At 40.7% G+C, this 16,887-nt stretch overlaps 1 protein-coding gene across 1 annotated transcript; it reads right to left on the minus strand.

The window, feature by feature from the left end:
- Positions 1-624: 624 nt before the first annotated feature.
- pygma (phosphorylase, glycogen, muscle A) lies at positions 625-16,257 on the minus strand. The gene is made up of 20 exons (XM_079567033.1): positions 15,968-16,257; positions 13,864-13,965; positions 13,699-13,777; positions 13,484-13,587; positions 12,813-12,944; positions 12,371-12,482; positions 12,195-12,277; positions 10,780-10,923; positions 10,446-10,538; positions 9,544-9,690; positions 8,311-8,474; positions 8,066-8,180; positions 6,955-7,056; positions 5,328-5,475; positions 5,195-5,253; positions 4,962-5,103; positions 4,510-4,717; positions 3,297-3,431; positions 2,929-2,995; positions 625-975 (listed from the first exon to the last, which is right to left on the minus strand). The coding sequence occupies exons 1-20, from the start codon at positions 16,208-16,210 to the stop codon at positions 832-834; spliced, it is 2,523 nt and encodes an 840-aa protein (XP_079423159.1). The 5' UTR covers positions 16,211-16,257; the 3' UTR covers positions 625-831.
- Positions 16,258-16,887: the final 630 nt, after the last annotated feature.

Consider the following 16,887-nt stretch of genomic DNA (forward strand, 5'->3'; position numbering starts at 1 on the left):
TTCTGTGGTATTTTAGGATATGATGATCCACTTTTAGAACAAAGGTTTACTGTCATTTTCATGCCTGAAAGTTGACAGTATCGAGTATCGATAGAGTCAATAATATCGTTTATCGCGATACTTTCCTGCCTCAATATATCGAACATCAAATGTGTTATCGTGACAGGCCTATGCAAATGGAAACATTGTTTTTCTTATCGCTTATGCCATAGGTTTCCAAAAATATATAGCTCTCCCATCAACAGAGGAAATCTAAACAAAGTGAACCAGACTATTCTCATAAAAAAAAAAGTTGATGTAGTCATTGCTGTAACACGCCTAATTTAACTTTATTTGGGCGTTCAGACTCTATGACACGGCTGAATCAATAATGAGTCAAAATCGAGGAGAGAGAAGTGAGACACCGGCTGAAGACATTGGAAGACGTTGCTTCCTCCAGGAGCTCACACTTCAAAGTGATTAGTTATGGCAAGCACACCAGAAACTATTATTTTACCTTTTTGTGGTTCATAGGAAAATAATCATGAGTTTCCCATTGTACTTGGAGCTGTGCAGTTATCAAACAGACAAGTGCCAGTCTATCATCAATCACTATAATTATAACACTGACAAAAGTTTGTAACAGCATTTCTGATTTTATTCAGAATTTGAGATACAATTACAGGGGTATATTTTTAATAATAAAAAATAAAATGACCAGTAAATTCACAAAACTCACCACTATGTTGCTGTGTTCGAACAAGTTCTTTTTGTAAAACTGTAAATATGCAGCAATGAAAAATGTAAACTGGTTGTGCTGTGATGTATAGCGATCAGGAAAGACCGAGTCTGTTACATATCAGGAGCGGGAAGTTTCTCAAGCGTCGGCTCCATCCCCCAGATCTCGCGGGCGTACTGGGCGATGGTGCGGTCACTGGAGAATTTACCACAGCCTGCGATGTTCATGATCACCTTCTTGGTCCATTCCTTGGGGTTCTACAACACAGTCACAAAACATGGACCAAGTGTTATAGCTACGCAAAATGTGTCATTTTCTTATTGAGGCATAGTCTAAAATTATTCAACACACTATTTATGTATAATTACATTACAAATTCATTCACTATTGGTCTATTTGTCAACCTATTCTCAATGACAGATATGAAAATACTGTGATTTGTGAGTATCCTGTAAACATTTAAGGTAATCCTGATCTCACAATGTAGAAATTCACTTGTTACATCAACTCTCAAGAAACACTCAGGGTGTGCAAAATAGAGAGGAAATGTGCAAATTAAATAGTAAATAGAGGAATCTTATATATAATGAGCAAAACATGTGGGGCAAAAAGTATAAATAATAAAGAATGAAATTAGAGATCAGAATGTCAGCATTTAAATACTGGTTTACACAGCACTGATTGTGAAGATATAACATGGAGAAATGTAGTCCTCCACGTGCTCATCCAGCACCCGGTGTGTGTGGATCTGTGTCCAGGAGCTGATGGCAGTTGTGGATTCACTGATAATCCGAGAAGTAAAACTTTAACTGCCAATCAGTGCTAGGCACCCGAATCAGGGACAGCTAGCATAAAGCAACACCTCACACGCCTCTCTATGAATGAGCTTCTATAAAGCCAAGATACCAGGCTTTCAATCACTGCAGGCTCTGTGCACAAACTGCAGCTGTCCCAAAAGAGTACATCTGACTCTGCTCAATGTTCACTGTTTTATGTTGCAGCCATGATAAACAAGGCAAACGTGCGCTATACAATTCCATTTCCATTTCCCCGCCTACATTTTTGCACATTGTGGCAAAAACACCCAGCTTTGCATATTCTGAGAGCTCAATGCCAATACGGTTTTCTCCAGTTTCACACATTCTTTTTGTATGTGAAAAAACACTTTACCCTTTACCCAAATTACCCTATTGTGTTTTTTTTTTTGTGTTGTCAGTATAGACCTCAAGAATTGACTGTGTAGACTTCGTAGAGGACGTAGAGGTAACTGTCTGTGGCGCTACTAAAATCTTTACTTCGCTTGTTGGCTTATGAACTGCCATGTTCTTTTAGAAAATAGTATTTTTTACTAATCTATCTATTTTTTGTCTGTTTTGAGAATTTTTTGAAAAATGTTGGCTTTTGGTTGAAGGGACAAGATGCAAGTTGTAGTGGGTGAAGGCACGCACATCCACAGTTCTAAATAAGTGTGCAGGATCAAAAAATGGAAAGTGTAACAGAAACAAATAAATAAAAGATCCGCACAACTTCGTCGCTCCAAAGCTTATTTTAATGCTCACCAGACAGTGACGTTTCGGGCCTTAGCCCTTCTTCAGACAATAAGGAGATGCAAGTTGGCCATTTTTATACTCACTACTGCCACCTCAGGTCTTATGCGTAACTGCAGGTTCTATATTAAGCTCGTGCATGACGGCACTTCGGACCCGAATTAACACCTTTTTGAGTGACAGAGCAGGAGTTTAGAGGCAATTGTGGTGAATTGGTCTGGGCTCATTCTACACATTAGGACGTTACAGGAACATGTAGGGGAAGGAAAATGCTTAATTTTTTTTACATTTTTGAACTCCATATAGTCCCTTTAAGACTTTTTGGGGGTTTAGTGGGCCTCTATCCACACCAGCGTTACTGTTGTGTTCATTAAGAAACACCCAGCACGCAATGTTTTTTAATACTTTTCAAGTGCCTTAGTTTTTCTTTTCCCTCACCAATTTTTGCTCCATCAACACCAAAGGGCACCTTCATCACAGAACAATTATACGACAGAAACCTACCAAGCATTTTAGAAATTTGACTTTTTGGATTGCAGAATTTCACCATTTAAAAGCTCTATTGCTTCATAATTAGGGAAAGTATCCCTTTTGCCAGAAAACGTCACAGTTTTGATGACACAATCCAAAACTAAATGGGGCCTGAGGCATCAGTGATTTTACCTTGTACAAAGCGTTGACTGTTTCCTGGCATTTCATGTAGTCTTCATAGTCGGCGAACACTTTAAACCTGTGAAGATACAGAAATCCTGTTAAATACATTGAGGTCCTTTTCCAAGCAGCCGATTCTCTCATTAGATATCAGATCTGGGGCCCTAATACTGTAATACACCTAATTTCGAATGGTAAGTTAAACAACATTTCCACAAAATACTCTAACACTCTATTTCACAGCACTTGTCTTGATAAATGACCCCCATCGTGGACATAAGACTGTGGGCTGATCTTTCAAGATTTTTGCACGTACAGTAGTTATTTGTATGTGTGAGCATGTCTGTGCCTGGGGCGCCCCATGCAGGATGTGCTATTACCTGTCGTGGTGCATCAGCATGTTGACAATCTCCTTAAACAGGTCTGGCTGCTTTGGACTAAAGAAGCCTCCAGCGATCTGGTCAATGGCCTGCTTCAGCTCGGGCAGACGATTGTAGTACTCCTCTGCGTGGTATCTAAGCAGAAAAAAACACACATGCACACACACCTTTAGGAAACACTCTGTTGCCATAGTGACGGCCCATTCACAACGGACCAGAGGCTGCCCACACATGAAAATTGGCTCTCAATGCCACACCTCTTTGTGCTGGCAATCTCTGCATGTTGTCCTTGGTTTGGAAAGTGCACATGACAACAGTGATGTTTAAGAACACGGGATTTTGTCAAAAGCTTCACGTGTCTCTATGGGCGTCGCAGCCAGAGACAACACAAGACCCATGTGTAGAGCATTGTCCAACTTAAGTTAATGTGTCACAAACAACATCTCCAGATCTAACCTTGGTGCACATGAGGCAGTTTTAACATAGACAGATTTTTTTTTTTTCCTTTTTTTAATCAGAAGCAATAACCTTGGTATGAACTGTTCTTTTCAATTTGTGAACTTTCCAAATGTGGTTGACAATTTGCTGGATAACACCTCAAACTACAATATATTTGAAAGCATGTTTTGGTAGCCTGTACTGTCCACAATCTGGAACTTTTTTATATGTCTCTATGATCAAATTTATCTCAAAATAATAAAACCAAAAGTATATTATAACATAACTAAGTTTGTTCAGTTGTGTGCAGTGCACTCTCACAATTTTCAAGTTTTTTGTACATGTTGATAATACACGGAATGTGTGAGCAAGCCAAAGGCAAATTTCTGCCATCATTGTGCAAGGTAGACCATAAAGTTTTTCTATTCTATTCTATTCTATTCTATTCTATTCTATTCTATTCTATTCTATTCTATTCTATTCTATTCAGTGATTCTCTTCCTTCATTATCATCTCAAATCATGTCATTTACTTCGGGGTTTTTGTTTGTGTTTTTACATGATTTACCATTTTTAGCCCCATTCAAGTCCATGTTAGAGCTTTTTTTTCTGATTTTAGCTGGGGACTCGTGGTACTTGGAAGGTCCTTGCCCCCAAACTGTGGAATGCTCTACCCCTGTCCCAGCAAAAGTTTGATTAAATGCACAGCCTCATGCGTTATATATATCTAAGCTCCACATCACAGATAGAAGACGCAAAAACCTAGAAGTACTCACCCCTTGATGTCCATGGCGTCCACATCCTCCACTCTCATGCCGAAGATGAACAGGTTGCCGTCTCCCGCCTCTTCTGCCATCTCCACGTTGGCTCCGTCCATGGTACCGATGGTGAGTGCTCCGTTCAACATAAACTTCATGTTGCCGGTGCCCGATGCCTCAGTGCCCGCAGTGGAGATCTGCTCAGACAGATCTGAGGCAGGGATGCCTGGGAGCCAACCAGAGAGTTTGAAACTGAGGATTAGGAAGGTCTGTGTCTGCTAAAATGTTACTGGTCATTGCAGTGAAGGTCTGACAACATCACTTTTTCTTTTCATTTTTAAATACCTCAGTGGCTATAATAAATTCATTTGGTGAGCCACTTGTTCTCTAAGTTGGTGGACAGATTTACAATTTTAGCGTAGATTCCAAATTTTGCACATGAACAAGGAAGACATAGACCATGGATTTACATCTCTCTGCCAAAGTGACTCTGTAGTTCTCCAGAAAGATGACTTTGAGCCGATCTCCCACCACTGGGTCATTGTTCACGATTTCCCCGATGGCTGTGATCAGGCGAATGATCATTTTGGCTGTGTGGTATCCAGGGGCTGCCTGCAAGTGGAAAGCATAACACATGTCTTTGGGATCACAAATTGCAAACTGTTTCGATTTAATAACGTTTACGGTTGATTGACTGACAAACCTTTCCACCGATCATAACTGTCCTCGGAGTCCACTGCTTGTTGGGTTCCTTCTTGATGCCTAATTGTAATTATTAGTGATTAGTTAGACCTTGTAAACAACTTCCGGCGAGACTGTTGCTGCCAAATACTCACGGTTATAGTAGGTGATGATGTGCAGGCAGTTGAGCAGCTGGCGTTTGTACTCGTGAATTCTCTTCACCTGGACGTCGAACATGGAGTTGGGGTTGATCTTCACCTTGTAGTGCTCCTCCAAATGCACCGCGAACTTTAACTTGTTCTCCTGAAAACATCAACCACAAATAGAAGCAAACAAATCTGGTCAAATCCAGCTGCCGCTCTCTCAGATACAGATAGGACTGCATTAAAGCGAGAAGCACTGAATCAGAATATACTCAAGGAAAGAGCAGACTGTCACAGAGATCAGTCATATCGCTCAGCCGTGTCTGTTAGTATGCAGCACTTCAAGCACGCATTGATCACAGGGTGGACGATCAAAACAATCTATCAACATCCAAAGGCCTGCAAAACCACTGGGTCCCAGCCCACCAGTTGGGAACCACTGTATCTAGAACTTAACCTCTTCTGCATGAGCCAAGTGCATTTTCTCCAGTTTGGCTTTGGAACAGTGGAACGCAGGGGTCCCCAACTGGCAGACCTGGGACCAGATCCGGACCTCTAGAGGCTTTAGTCCAGACCACAAAGCCTCTTCATCCTCTCAATATACTTGATTTCTAAGGCTGAATTAAAAAAATATTTGTCTATAATATTAATATAACAATTTGTATAACATTGAAATAAGATGGCATCATTTTTGATTCATTAATCAGTTCTGCTTTGTAAATAGACAGCCTGTGTTCATGTTTTAACATTTTCAAGAGCAATGACTGCACATGTCGTCGAAAGTTACAGTTAGTCGGAGACTAACCCTGAGGCTTCATTTGAAAGCTACGATCTACAAAAGCAATCGTAACTGTGTCACTTTTTCGTCATGTTTTTGTCACTTTTTGTGGCTTTTCCAGTACATTTTTTTGTATTTTCCTTCTCGTTTTAGTCGCTATTTTTTAATTATTTAAGAAGCTTTTTGATTTGGGTAAAGCCAAACTGGTGAAAATGTGCTCAGTTCATGTGGGGGTTAAGAGGTTAATCTGTTATATCACTTGCTGCCCCCTCTCTGTGCATCTGCATACCATTTTAATCTGCTTTCTCTGACTATCTCCGAATCACCAAACACCCACGTCACTCCCACACAAATGCGTATCGGCAGACTCCCTGTATATGAAGCAAATATACAGTACAGCTTAGCACATGACGTCATAATCTGTGTAGGTTACAGATGCAGACAGCTTTCAGTGAGATGTGTGTCACGGTTCAGAGGCGCTAACAGGATTTGCATACCAAGCTGCAACGGAGAAGAATACTTTGCTGTGATGCCTGACATTTTATGAGCATAATGTGTCGGATTACGCTGGAATAACGTAAACAAACCTCACTCTCGCGGTTAATAATAGTCCAATTCAAGTTATCTCCGATATTTAAAATAACCACGTTCATTAGTCATTTAATGTGGTTGTATTTTCCTTTTTGTGAGCTGTGACTGGCAGGAGTTTAAAGCAAACAAAAAATAACTTCACACTTCAGACAGCAGGGAGTCCGTTTACAGACACAGTTATCCTCACATATGGGCACGATTCAAAAGATATAAAGTAATTCCAGTTCTGTGTAAACATCATTACTGCAATAGACTTTTCTCAACTCTCACCTGTTTGACTTTGGCGACGTCCCGAATGAAAGCCTCATCGTTCACAAAATTGCGGAGCTCCTTCAGCTGGTCAAGGTCACGGATAAAGTCCTCGCCAATTCTCTGAAAAATGGAGCAACCATTACCAACACCACAGGAACTAGTATCAATAACAGAGCTGTTTGGAGCCCGGTGGGGGGGCCCCTATGAGAAACGCTTCTTTGGGTACTTTAGTTTAACTCTCCAAATACAGTACGTGCAGAAGCCATTTTCATGAGTAGGAAGGTCTTCTATATGTGTGATATTTGAACATCATGGTGATTTCAACATTTAGTTTTATTTTTGTCTTTTCGGGTGGTGTCTATATGGATCTACAATATGCAAAACGGAAATGATCAATTACCATTCAATTCAAGTTCTAATCAGAGACAGTTATTCCTCCTAAATAAGCTACTGCTTTTAGTATAGTTCTAAAATGTTGCCATAAAATATATTGTTTTAATTTTCAAATAGCGAGTGTAGTTTTTCCACAATTTACTGCAACATTTGTACCCCGGGAATTGGCAAAATGTACATTAATTTTCAATCCAATTATTTTTCTATTCATATTTCTTATTATTTAAAGGGACAATGCGTAACATTTTGGACTATACTGTTGCTTCCAGAAAAAAAACATGCTCCTCATGACCAGCTCGAGACATTACTGCAGTGGGTATTCAAAGAATGGACTTGGATGAGGACCTAACCAACTTAAATCTCAAATCTGCTGACTTTAGTCATATCTCCATGGAGACGAGCTGGAGACGTACCCACTCCCAGTAGCGTTGTAGTCATGTCTTAGGAGACCAGAGCACGTTTGTTTCTGCATTTATGAGGTATTTTTCCAATGATGAAAAAATCTGTCATAAATAAATGCTTGTATTTCAATTTTATTTATTGGGTAAGATTCTACGCGGTGTGGCTTTAATCATTTACACACTTATAAAACCATGGAGAGGCCTAAAGGACATACCGTGTCTTTTTGAATAGTGCCTAGCAATCTACCCATATCTTTTATGTTTTTGATGGTGTGGTTTATCCAGGCTAGTCAGGGGTGAAAAAATAAGTCTGAGTTCTACAGAAAAACTTGTACCTCTGCAAGGACCTCAGCCAGCCCGGGGTTGCACATGACCAACCAGCGTCGCGGTGTGATGCCATTGGTCTTATTCTGAAACTTATGTGGCTCCATTTCATAAAAGTCCTTAAAACTGAGGAGAGACAAAGACATTCTGAGCAGCATGTACACGGCAACACAGCGGCGCATTGTTCAACTTGACATTGAGCGGTCAGTGACACTGACAGTGCCAGAGCTGGGGGCTGAGTAAAAGGCGCACATACACGGTGGCTTTGAGGATGTCGGAGTGAATTTGGGCCACGCCGTTGACAGCGTGCGAGCCCACGATGCACAGATGCGCCATGTTGATCCTCTTCTGAGCGCCCTCCTCGATGAGTGACATGCGCCCCAGACGGTCCATGTCTCCAGGAAACCGTGCGGCAACTCTCTGGCGGGCGACATTCACATGAACTTGTTAATCACAGAGGGAGAGTATTCAAAATATGAAATGTGAAAACCCTCCTTGATACTCCTGATATATCTACTAATGTTTTATTTTTTAGCTAAGTTAGAGTATTGATAGGCCTACTTCAACATAATATTGCAAATACAGGCAAAAAGTAGGCTTCTGTATGATATATTTTTTTATTTAGCCTTTATTTAACCAAGGCTAAGACCAGGCTAAGACCATGTCCATTTATTTAACCAAGGCTAAGACCATGTCCACTACAGAAACAGGGCTAATTGGGCTACTGCTTCAAAATGTAACTTAAAGCCGCACTGTGTAACATTTTGGAATATATTGTTGCCAGCAATATATTCTTAATGATAAAAATATCTGTAATGAAATAAATGCTTGTATTTTATAGGGTGAATTGTTGCTTTAAGGCTTTAAGTAGCCACACACTTGAATATGTTGCAGAGTAGCCTACAGCCAGAACATTTCTTTTGTTGCTGAATGGCACATTTCTGCCCATCACCAACAGGCTGATGTTGGTGATTGAGAACATTATCAAATGAGATTGGTTTATGGGTTGCTGGCTATGTTCCAAAAAGTGATGTGGTGTAATTTATTGTAGGCTACAGGCTTTGACAGACTCCGGATGATGAAATGTGCTTCCCGATATTAATGCCGAGACATCCTTCTTGCCCATGGTGTAGGCGTGGAAGTGCATAACTTCACTCTGACAGGTGTTGCAATTAAAATCCAGTAAACATCATTCGGGCAACCTTTAAAAATGACTGCGTTTTGGATTCCGTGCCAGTGTGTTAAGGCTTTAACACCTGCTATTAAATATTTCTATGGCAACCACGTAACAATTGCAACCTCAGACTGAGCCCTGGCAGCATGCACCGCACAGCTCATTTCCTGCATGACCTGAGAGCTGTAATTAACAATAAAGTCACATTTGTACTATCAATCTAAACAACGTAATAAATCACTGTGCGAGGATGGATGTGCTGAAAGAAATACAAAGAAATCAATGTGTTAGTCTCCTGCAGTGCGCCGCTCTGACCTCCAGATGGCGCCGGTTGATCTCATACACAATCTCCAAATGGCGGGGCAGCAGATGAGCGAAGAGGTCCACGGGCCAGCGCTCCAAGGCCTCGGGGAGCACCGTGTGGTTGGTGTAAGCGCAAGTACGAACGCAGATGTCCCAGGCCTGCACACAGGAGGACAAAAGGCGTTTTTATATTGGTGTTTGATAGTTATAAACAATCACTTTGAACTTCACGTGCAACAGCGTTTTTAGACTCCACTACTTTCCTAAACGCACCTTTGCTAAAAAAAAAAAAAAAAAAAATAAAAAAAAAACCTCCTTACTAATGTCTTTCGTTTAGCTGTTTAACTGTAATAATCTGCTCGCCTGCTCATCATTTCAGTGAAAGAGAGGGGCCAACATTAGGCTACTCAGCTGCTTCAAAAGATTGTTGCTTGTGAAGATGTTGACAGATTGCAACACTCTGTGGGATCAGTCACATTTGTCATCAAAATTTCAGAATCCGAAGGCAATCACATTTTTAAAGCACACAGAGTAAGTTCAAAGTATGCAATAAATCTTTGTATATTCACATAAATATTGATATGTATTCTTTTGAATCAACAGCTCTTGACTATAAAGAGATTTGACTTTTGACGATAAAGAGCTCATTCTGTTCTCACACTAACAATTTCTGCTTTACCCACACAAACATTATTATATTATTGATATGGAGTGCTCTGTGCCACCACTCACAGATATGATCATGGATAGGCACAAATACACGTGATGTGGCTGATCCTAAAGTGTTCATTCTTTGGCAAACAAACCAAAGTACTAAACAACTGGTGGTAATACTATATTTGCACGCTATAATGAGAGCGGAGTAATTATTTCAAATTGAATTGCTGTCTGGGTTTTTAATTATTGCACTTCACCTTTTCCCATTCCAGCTTCTCCTCATCCACCAAGACTCTCATTAGCTCGGGAATAGCCATCGCCGGGTGCGTGTCATTGAGCTGAATGGCAACCTGAATATGCAAGAGAAAAATATGCTTATTAAATGTCAAATTCGAATTAGCATATGTCGTCAAAAAAAGCTTTTGTTTATGCACTCCATTGAACCGCTCTTAGCAGCAGGCACAAAAGGAAGCCTGTCTATAAGTGCCAGGCAATTTACCAAAGGCACACTGAGAACTTGAGTGAAAATCATTTCATTTGTGACACATAGTATTTTGTCAAGTATTTTTTTTTTCTCCTTTTCAGCCTCACCTTCTCTGGCAGTTTGCTGAAGTCGGTGCGAACAATCTCCCTGGAGCCAAACTTTGAGACCTTGAAGCGGCGAATAATGTCTTGGAGGGTAGCGGAAACCACAAAGTACTCCTGCTTTAGACGGAGCTCCTTCCCCTCAAAGAACTGACAAGAAAAAAGATACATATTTCCGTACTTAGACGTAAAGTCAAGAAATCTTTAATTGTGTACGCGTCTGCTTGTCACACCGAGATAAATGAGGCACAAGTGGAGCAGCCAGCCACACAAGTGAAACATGTCTGCAGGTAACTCTCATGCTGTAATTATCTTTTCAATATCATTGTCAAACATCAGACAGGCGCTCTATCAGACATAGTCATTATTCCAGGCTTGGGGGGGACTAAAGTGCAGATTTATCTAATTTCCTTTTCTACATTTTCATTTACTGTTCAAGTTAACCATATGATGAGCAGGAACAGTGTTCCTTTGATTTAGATTTTTTTGCTACTATGATTCATCGACACCGACAAGATAGAGGTTCTTCTCAGTTGAACACACAAATTTACACACAAAAATTCCACGTCTTCTTCAAACTCCAAACAAAGGAGCAGGTACAGCCACAGAGTAGATAGACCTGACGGTTAAAAAGCTCTGTGACGATAATTCGGATTGAGGCTAAATTTTAATTTATTGCAAAGCCCCATTAAACAGTTTTTCATTATTTATGTGATATTGAATTTGCAAAAGACAAGGGATAATCAATAATAATACAACGTCATCTAAATGACCATAATACAACAAGCCTCTAGATATGCTGAAATCAATGTTATTGTTTTGCAAGGATCCACTCAAAAGAGATATGATTTTTTTAACAGCAGGTGGATCATTGTCAGCTATTTTTAATGCTTCTTCCTCATTTTATATTATAGTATATTATATTACTTATAGTACCCAAATGGAAAGCGCTGTAAAAAATAGACTCAGGAGAGCTCTAGTCGGGAAACAGATTAGAGAGTGAAGTGAACCTCCACTGCTCTGTATTGGCCGCTCGGGGCTGCCCACACCTAAATTATGAGCAGCGACTTGAGTTAAAGCTCTGGTTAGATGGTTATCACCCAAATCCTCCTCCTTCAGCCCTGAGGGAGAGAGCGCGCGGTGGTCCGATAAAACACTATGCTTCAGAGCTGGAGAAGAGCTGGCTGTGCCTCCCATTGATGACAAAGGGAGAACTGCAGCTACCGCGAACCAATTTATGGAAATCCGGTTATTATCTTAGCCACAATTCCTTAATACAAGGGAATAGTATAGCCTTGTTCTGTGCATGGTGTGAATTTTAATATTGTCCATGTCTTTTTCACCATCCAGCTGTTTCCTTTAGGTCACCTCAGTACGCCCACTCGCCTTTATATAGCAACAATACAGTCATTATTTCTTACATTGTCGTTAGGATAAAGCACACGGGAAATGTTCTCAGCCAGGTTCCTGTCCAGCACGGCCTGAATGTAGCCACCCACATTGACTGTAAGATAGAAATACAACACAAATGATTGAGATAATGATGTAGAATTGAAAATCTGAGCTCAAAATGCTGTTTGGTGGAACGCATAATTACAGTCTTTCAGGTTGAACTCGCAAGGAGCCTTGGCAGACCACAACCTCATAGTGTTGACGACGTTGTTTCGGTATCCAGGGACAGGTGTGTCGTAAGGCAAAGCCAAAACGACCTGATGAAGGTAAAACGCATTTGTGTTATTTACTTTGTCGCATTTGCAAATATACAGTATGTCCGTACGGCTGAGGCAATACTCTCTAGGTCTAGGAAGGAACTGTAAGCTTATAGCTCTATTTGGTTTACCATTTATTCAAAAGTGTGGGTTGTAGTAATTTCTCACAGACATGGAATAAATTTGACTTCAGACAGGAAAGAAATACTCCTAATCTTACAGCCCCTTTATCTCAGCAAAAGGGATTTAAACGTAGTAAGTCGATGAAGTGCAAAGCTTTTCTATGACCTTTATTCCAATGTATTTTAAAGTAGTATTATGTTTCCCCACCTGAGTGTCAACCCATTTGACTCCATCGGGTGTGTGCTCTGTTCTGCCGTAGTAGTGCACGGGGCGCATGTACTCGGGACGGGCCTTCTCCCAGGGGTTACCGTACCTCAGCCAATCGTCAGCCTCCTCAACCTGGACAATGACAAGCAGACAAATGACCATAATTAAGTGTTTCAGATAGTGTTTTGTACCAAGGTGGCGGTTTCTTAAGTGCTATTTCAACAGTAATACAGAATTCATATAGTTTGGTCGCTGTGTCATTACTCATGTCAGGGAGAGTGGTTTGTTGGAGATGAAATTGTTGGATTGAGATGGACAACACTGCTTTGGGCCAAGGTAGCAATCGTCTGTGTTGGATGCTGAAACACTTATGTTTCCCTCATTTGGCTGTGCTGATTAAATCTCAACAATCATCATTGTGCTTTTGAAAACTCTGTGATAGTCACAGCTCTTTGTTTGGAGTGGAGACTTTGAGAATTAAATCAAAACAATGTATTTAGTATTTGGCATATCCCCCAGCTCAACTCTTTCCCTATTATATATCAAGTTCACATAAATTGTTACATAATGCACCTTTAAATTAGGTCTAGGAAAAAGGAACCTGAGACAAAATGAGCCTTCAAAACGTATTTGGTGAGTAACACTGCGACATAAAAAAAGGCATTACTAACCTGCCATCCATTGACAATTTTCTGATTGAAGATGCCAAATTCATAGCGAATGCCATAACCGTATGCGGCCAGACCCAGGGAGGCCATGGAGTCCAGGAAACAAGCTGAAAAGATGAAACCAACAGAACAGCCGCATTAGAACCGCTCAATTATTAAGCCCAACAGGTGTGTAAATATTGAATTTTAGTTATTAATATTTGCATTGTTGAGTTTACCCGCAAGACGTCCCAGTCCTCCATTGCCCAAACCCGCATCCTCCTCCATGTCCTCGAGCTCCTCCATGTCTAGACCCAGCTACATGAACAGACACTCATAGTTAATGCATAGCTCGCATTGAAACGTGTGTGAATGGTGGGTGCACAGCGGGAGTCTGATTGGACCTGGTAGGTGGCCTCATCACAGGCGTTCTCCAGCGCCAGGTTGACCATGGTGTTCTGCAGCGTGCGCCCCATGTAAAACTCCAGGGAGATGTAGTACACGCGCTAAAGGGGGGGAAAGCACAGCAGAAATCACTCTCAAATCTCGCATAAGCCTCATAACAGCTGCGCAAAGGGAGGAAATCTGCCTCAGCACAAAGGCAATAATATTTCAAAATTGGAAATAACTTGCTTGTGGCTCTGAGCAATAGTTTGTGATTTATCATCTTGTTTGGGAGTGCAGACAGAGGGCACTGCCACCTGAGCCTCTGTTTAGCCTTTTGCCATTTAGACGTTTTGTTTTTTTATCAATCCCCCCGGTGAGAGGACACAAGCTCGGGGACACGGGGAAGAGACAGGAGGAGCAGGGGTTGGACACAGACTGCTTTTGGTGTTACATAACGGTCAACATTTCGGCTCGGGCAAAAATAGCTCCTGTAGAGGTCGCTGTAAAGGTCAGCTGTGCCTGATACCCGGGCCATTGTGGACAACAAAAAACAAGTAAGCAATGGATACAAGGGCTGCAATTAATAGGAGTTGAGTCTAAATCCCAACTTTTTTATGGAACAAGAAAAACAAGAATCTCCTTGAAGTACAGAACCCTCCGATTAAAACAAGAACAGGAAATGTAAAGTTTCAGCAGTTCATTTCAGTCTCTCAGATGTTAAAGGATATGTTTAAAAATGAGCGTTGTGTAAACTGGATTTGAAAACAGATTGACATTGCGATTCTTAACCTAATCGCGGTCCAATAATTTCCCCCAAATTGTTCGGCCCTTACAAGGCCTTTCCAATTGTAACGAATCGCTAATGACACAAACACATCACAAGAGTCCTTACGGGATGGATAAATTATAGACGACCGCATGCTCCAAATTTGATGTGACTTCTTACGCTGCTGTCATCTTATTATTATAATTGGCCGCTTGTGCTATGAGTCTCACATCAGCACAAAACAAATACAATAGACGGCTAATACATTTCCTTATGCTTTGGGTCGAGGAATGTATCTTTGACCTATAGAACGCCACACTGAGGCCGACAGATGGGTTCCGGCTTTGCATGAGTAGGCATGTGTTTTGTGTGTTAAAAAGTAATTGATATTGTCAAGATGTGCACTGAAAGGAATTTTTTCAGCTCAGTCTCAATGTCTTTTCTTAAAGTTTGCCCTCTAACTCCTTATTATAATTGGCCTGGATTTCATGTGACACTTTGCTGCGGTATTATGGTAGAGTGTGCAGTTTTTATGCAGTTCTTTTGTTCCTTTTTACCATCATTAATTTGGTTCTAGCTGTGGCTTTCTCTATGCACTGCGCAGTGGCCCTCACAGGCGTATGACACTGGCTTTATGGTTAGTCAGAAGAGAAGGTCATGGAGAGGGTTCATGTTTCAACACACTAAGACGTCAGCATACCGACCGAGTGCTAAGGCGCCCTCCAAAAGTTCAAATGTCGTGACATGGCATTATGCTGACTTTCGGCCTTTAAAGTTGTGCCCATGACCTACAGTGCTATTGTTTAAGGACTATATGTAGACACAATAGCAATGTTCATAATTCAAGATGGCTAAAAATGTTGCCAAACTTTTAACCTTGATTTAGGAATAGCGTCGGCTTATCATATCAAACAAGCCCATTCATCTTGGGGGGAATTGAGCTTAAAACAAATTCAATTGTAGGAAAGTGAACTTTATATCAGTTCAATGAGAATTTGTGTTCAGGAACTGTATATACCAAGCAAAAATACTTGCAAGATGTTTTTTGTAATTCATCATTGAACATAAAAGTAAATAATAGTATTTGGACATTTGTCAAAATCTTTCATGAACTGAATATTTGAACCCAAACTGCAGGCCCAAGCTGTAGTACATGGAAGGGCTTCTGATAGTAAAAGATTTATAATCTGACCATAAATTAATTACATAGAAATATATATAATTTTGATTCAACATTCATAGTTCTTGCGTCGTCTTTAAGTTTGAATTGCCTCCGTACCCGGGGCTAAATTTACTACTCAGCAACTGCGCTAATCCCGTCTGTGAGCTGAATACTGTACATGCTTGTAACTCACTTTGGGGTCTTTCTCGTAGTAGTGCTGCTGGGTTCGGATCCATCTGCCAATCAAGTGGTCCCTGACTGTGTTGGCCAGAGCAAAGTAGTAATCCCTCTTTGTGGCCACATTTCTGTCCTTGACCAGAGTGAAGTGGAGGTGCCTGTTGAAGTTCGTTTTGAGATCAGCAACATTTTCCACACCTGCCAGACCCCGCACCGAAATCTGCTTCTTCCGGTCGTGGTCGGACAGCGGTTTGGACATGATTGGATCGGATCAAGGCTCAAGGTGAACGGGCGTCAGGGAGAGCAGGGACGAACAGGCAGCACCCAAAGCTCTGGCTCAAGTTCCACTCTTTAAAGGCTGCACTATGAATATTAAGCAGAAGGTGGTGCACTTTGTGGAAGGGTCGGACACTGGAGTTTTTGTTTATTCTCTCCACAATTTTAAAAAAAAAATCATTATTAAGATATGGCAAAAATATGCAAATAAAAAAAATGTACTTGAAAAACTGTCAAATGACATGCTGAAGTAAATAGCCACATGGATGAATACCTTAGATTGCAACATGAAAAACAAAACAGTGGGTAATGTGGTTAACAAAATCAGGAGTAAGGGCTCTTTACAAGCATAATTTAGAAATAACTTGGGGGGCAAAAAGTCACAATTGCAGAACTTGAATGCATTTTATTTGTATTTTCAGAGGTAAATGTAGTAAAACAAATCAGATGAGATTTGAAGCCAATTAGGAATTTTATTTCTGGATAAATACAGTAGTAAGAGATCCTTTTGTTGACGCCACAATGGCCATTCAAAGTTTGTATGACACTATGTTTAAAAGAAGCTTACTTTACAGTAATGATAGAAAGTTATTTATTGGATACAAGACTGTAATCTGTTACAGTGCAGTTTTTACTTCGTTTTCCTTGAGGGCACTGTGA

Source organism: Gobius niger (assembly GCF_951799975.1).
Source record: "Gobius niger genome assembly, chromosome: 11".
NCBI lineage: Eukaryota > Metazoa > Chordata > Actinopteri > Gobiiformes > Gobiidae > Gobius > Gobius niger.

Coding starts and splice junctions, on each gene's coding strand:
- pygma (XM_079567033.1), bottom strand. CDS start 16,210: ATGTCCAAACCGCTGTCCGACCACGACCGGAAGAAGCAGATTTCGGTG. Junction 8,475..9,543: donor TCAACCGGCGCCATCTGGAG/GTCAGAGCGGCG, acceptor GTCGCCCGCCAG/AGAGTTGCCGCACGGTTTCC. Junction 7,057..8,065: donor TGGCTGAGGTCCTTGCAGAG/GTACAAGTTTTT, acceptor TCCATTTTTCAG/AGAATTGGCGAGGACTTTAT.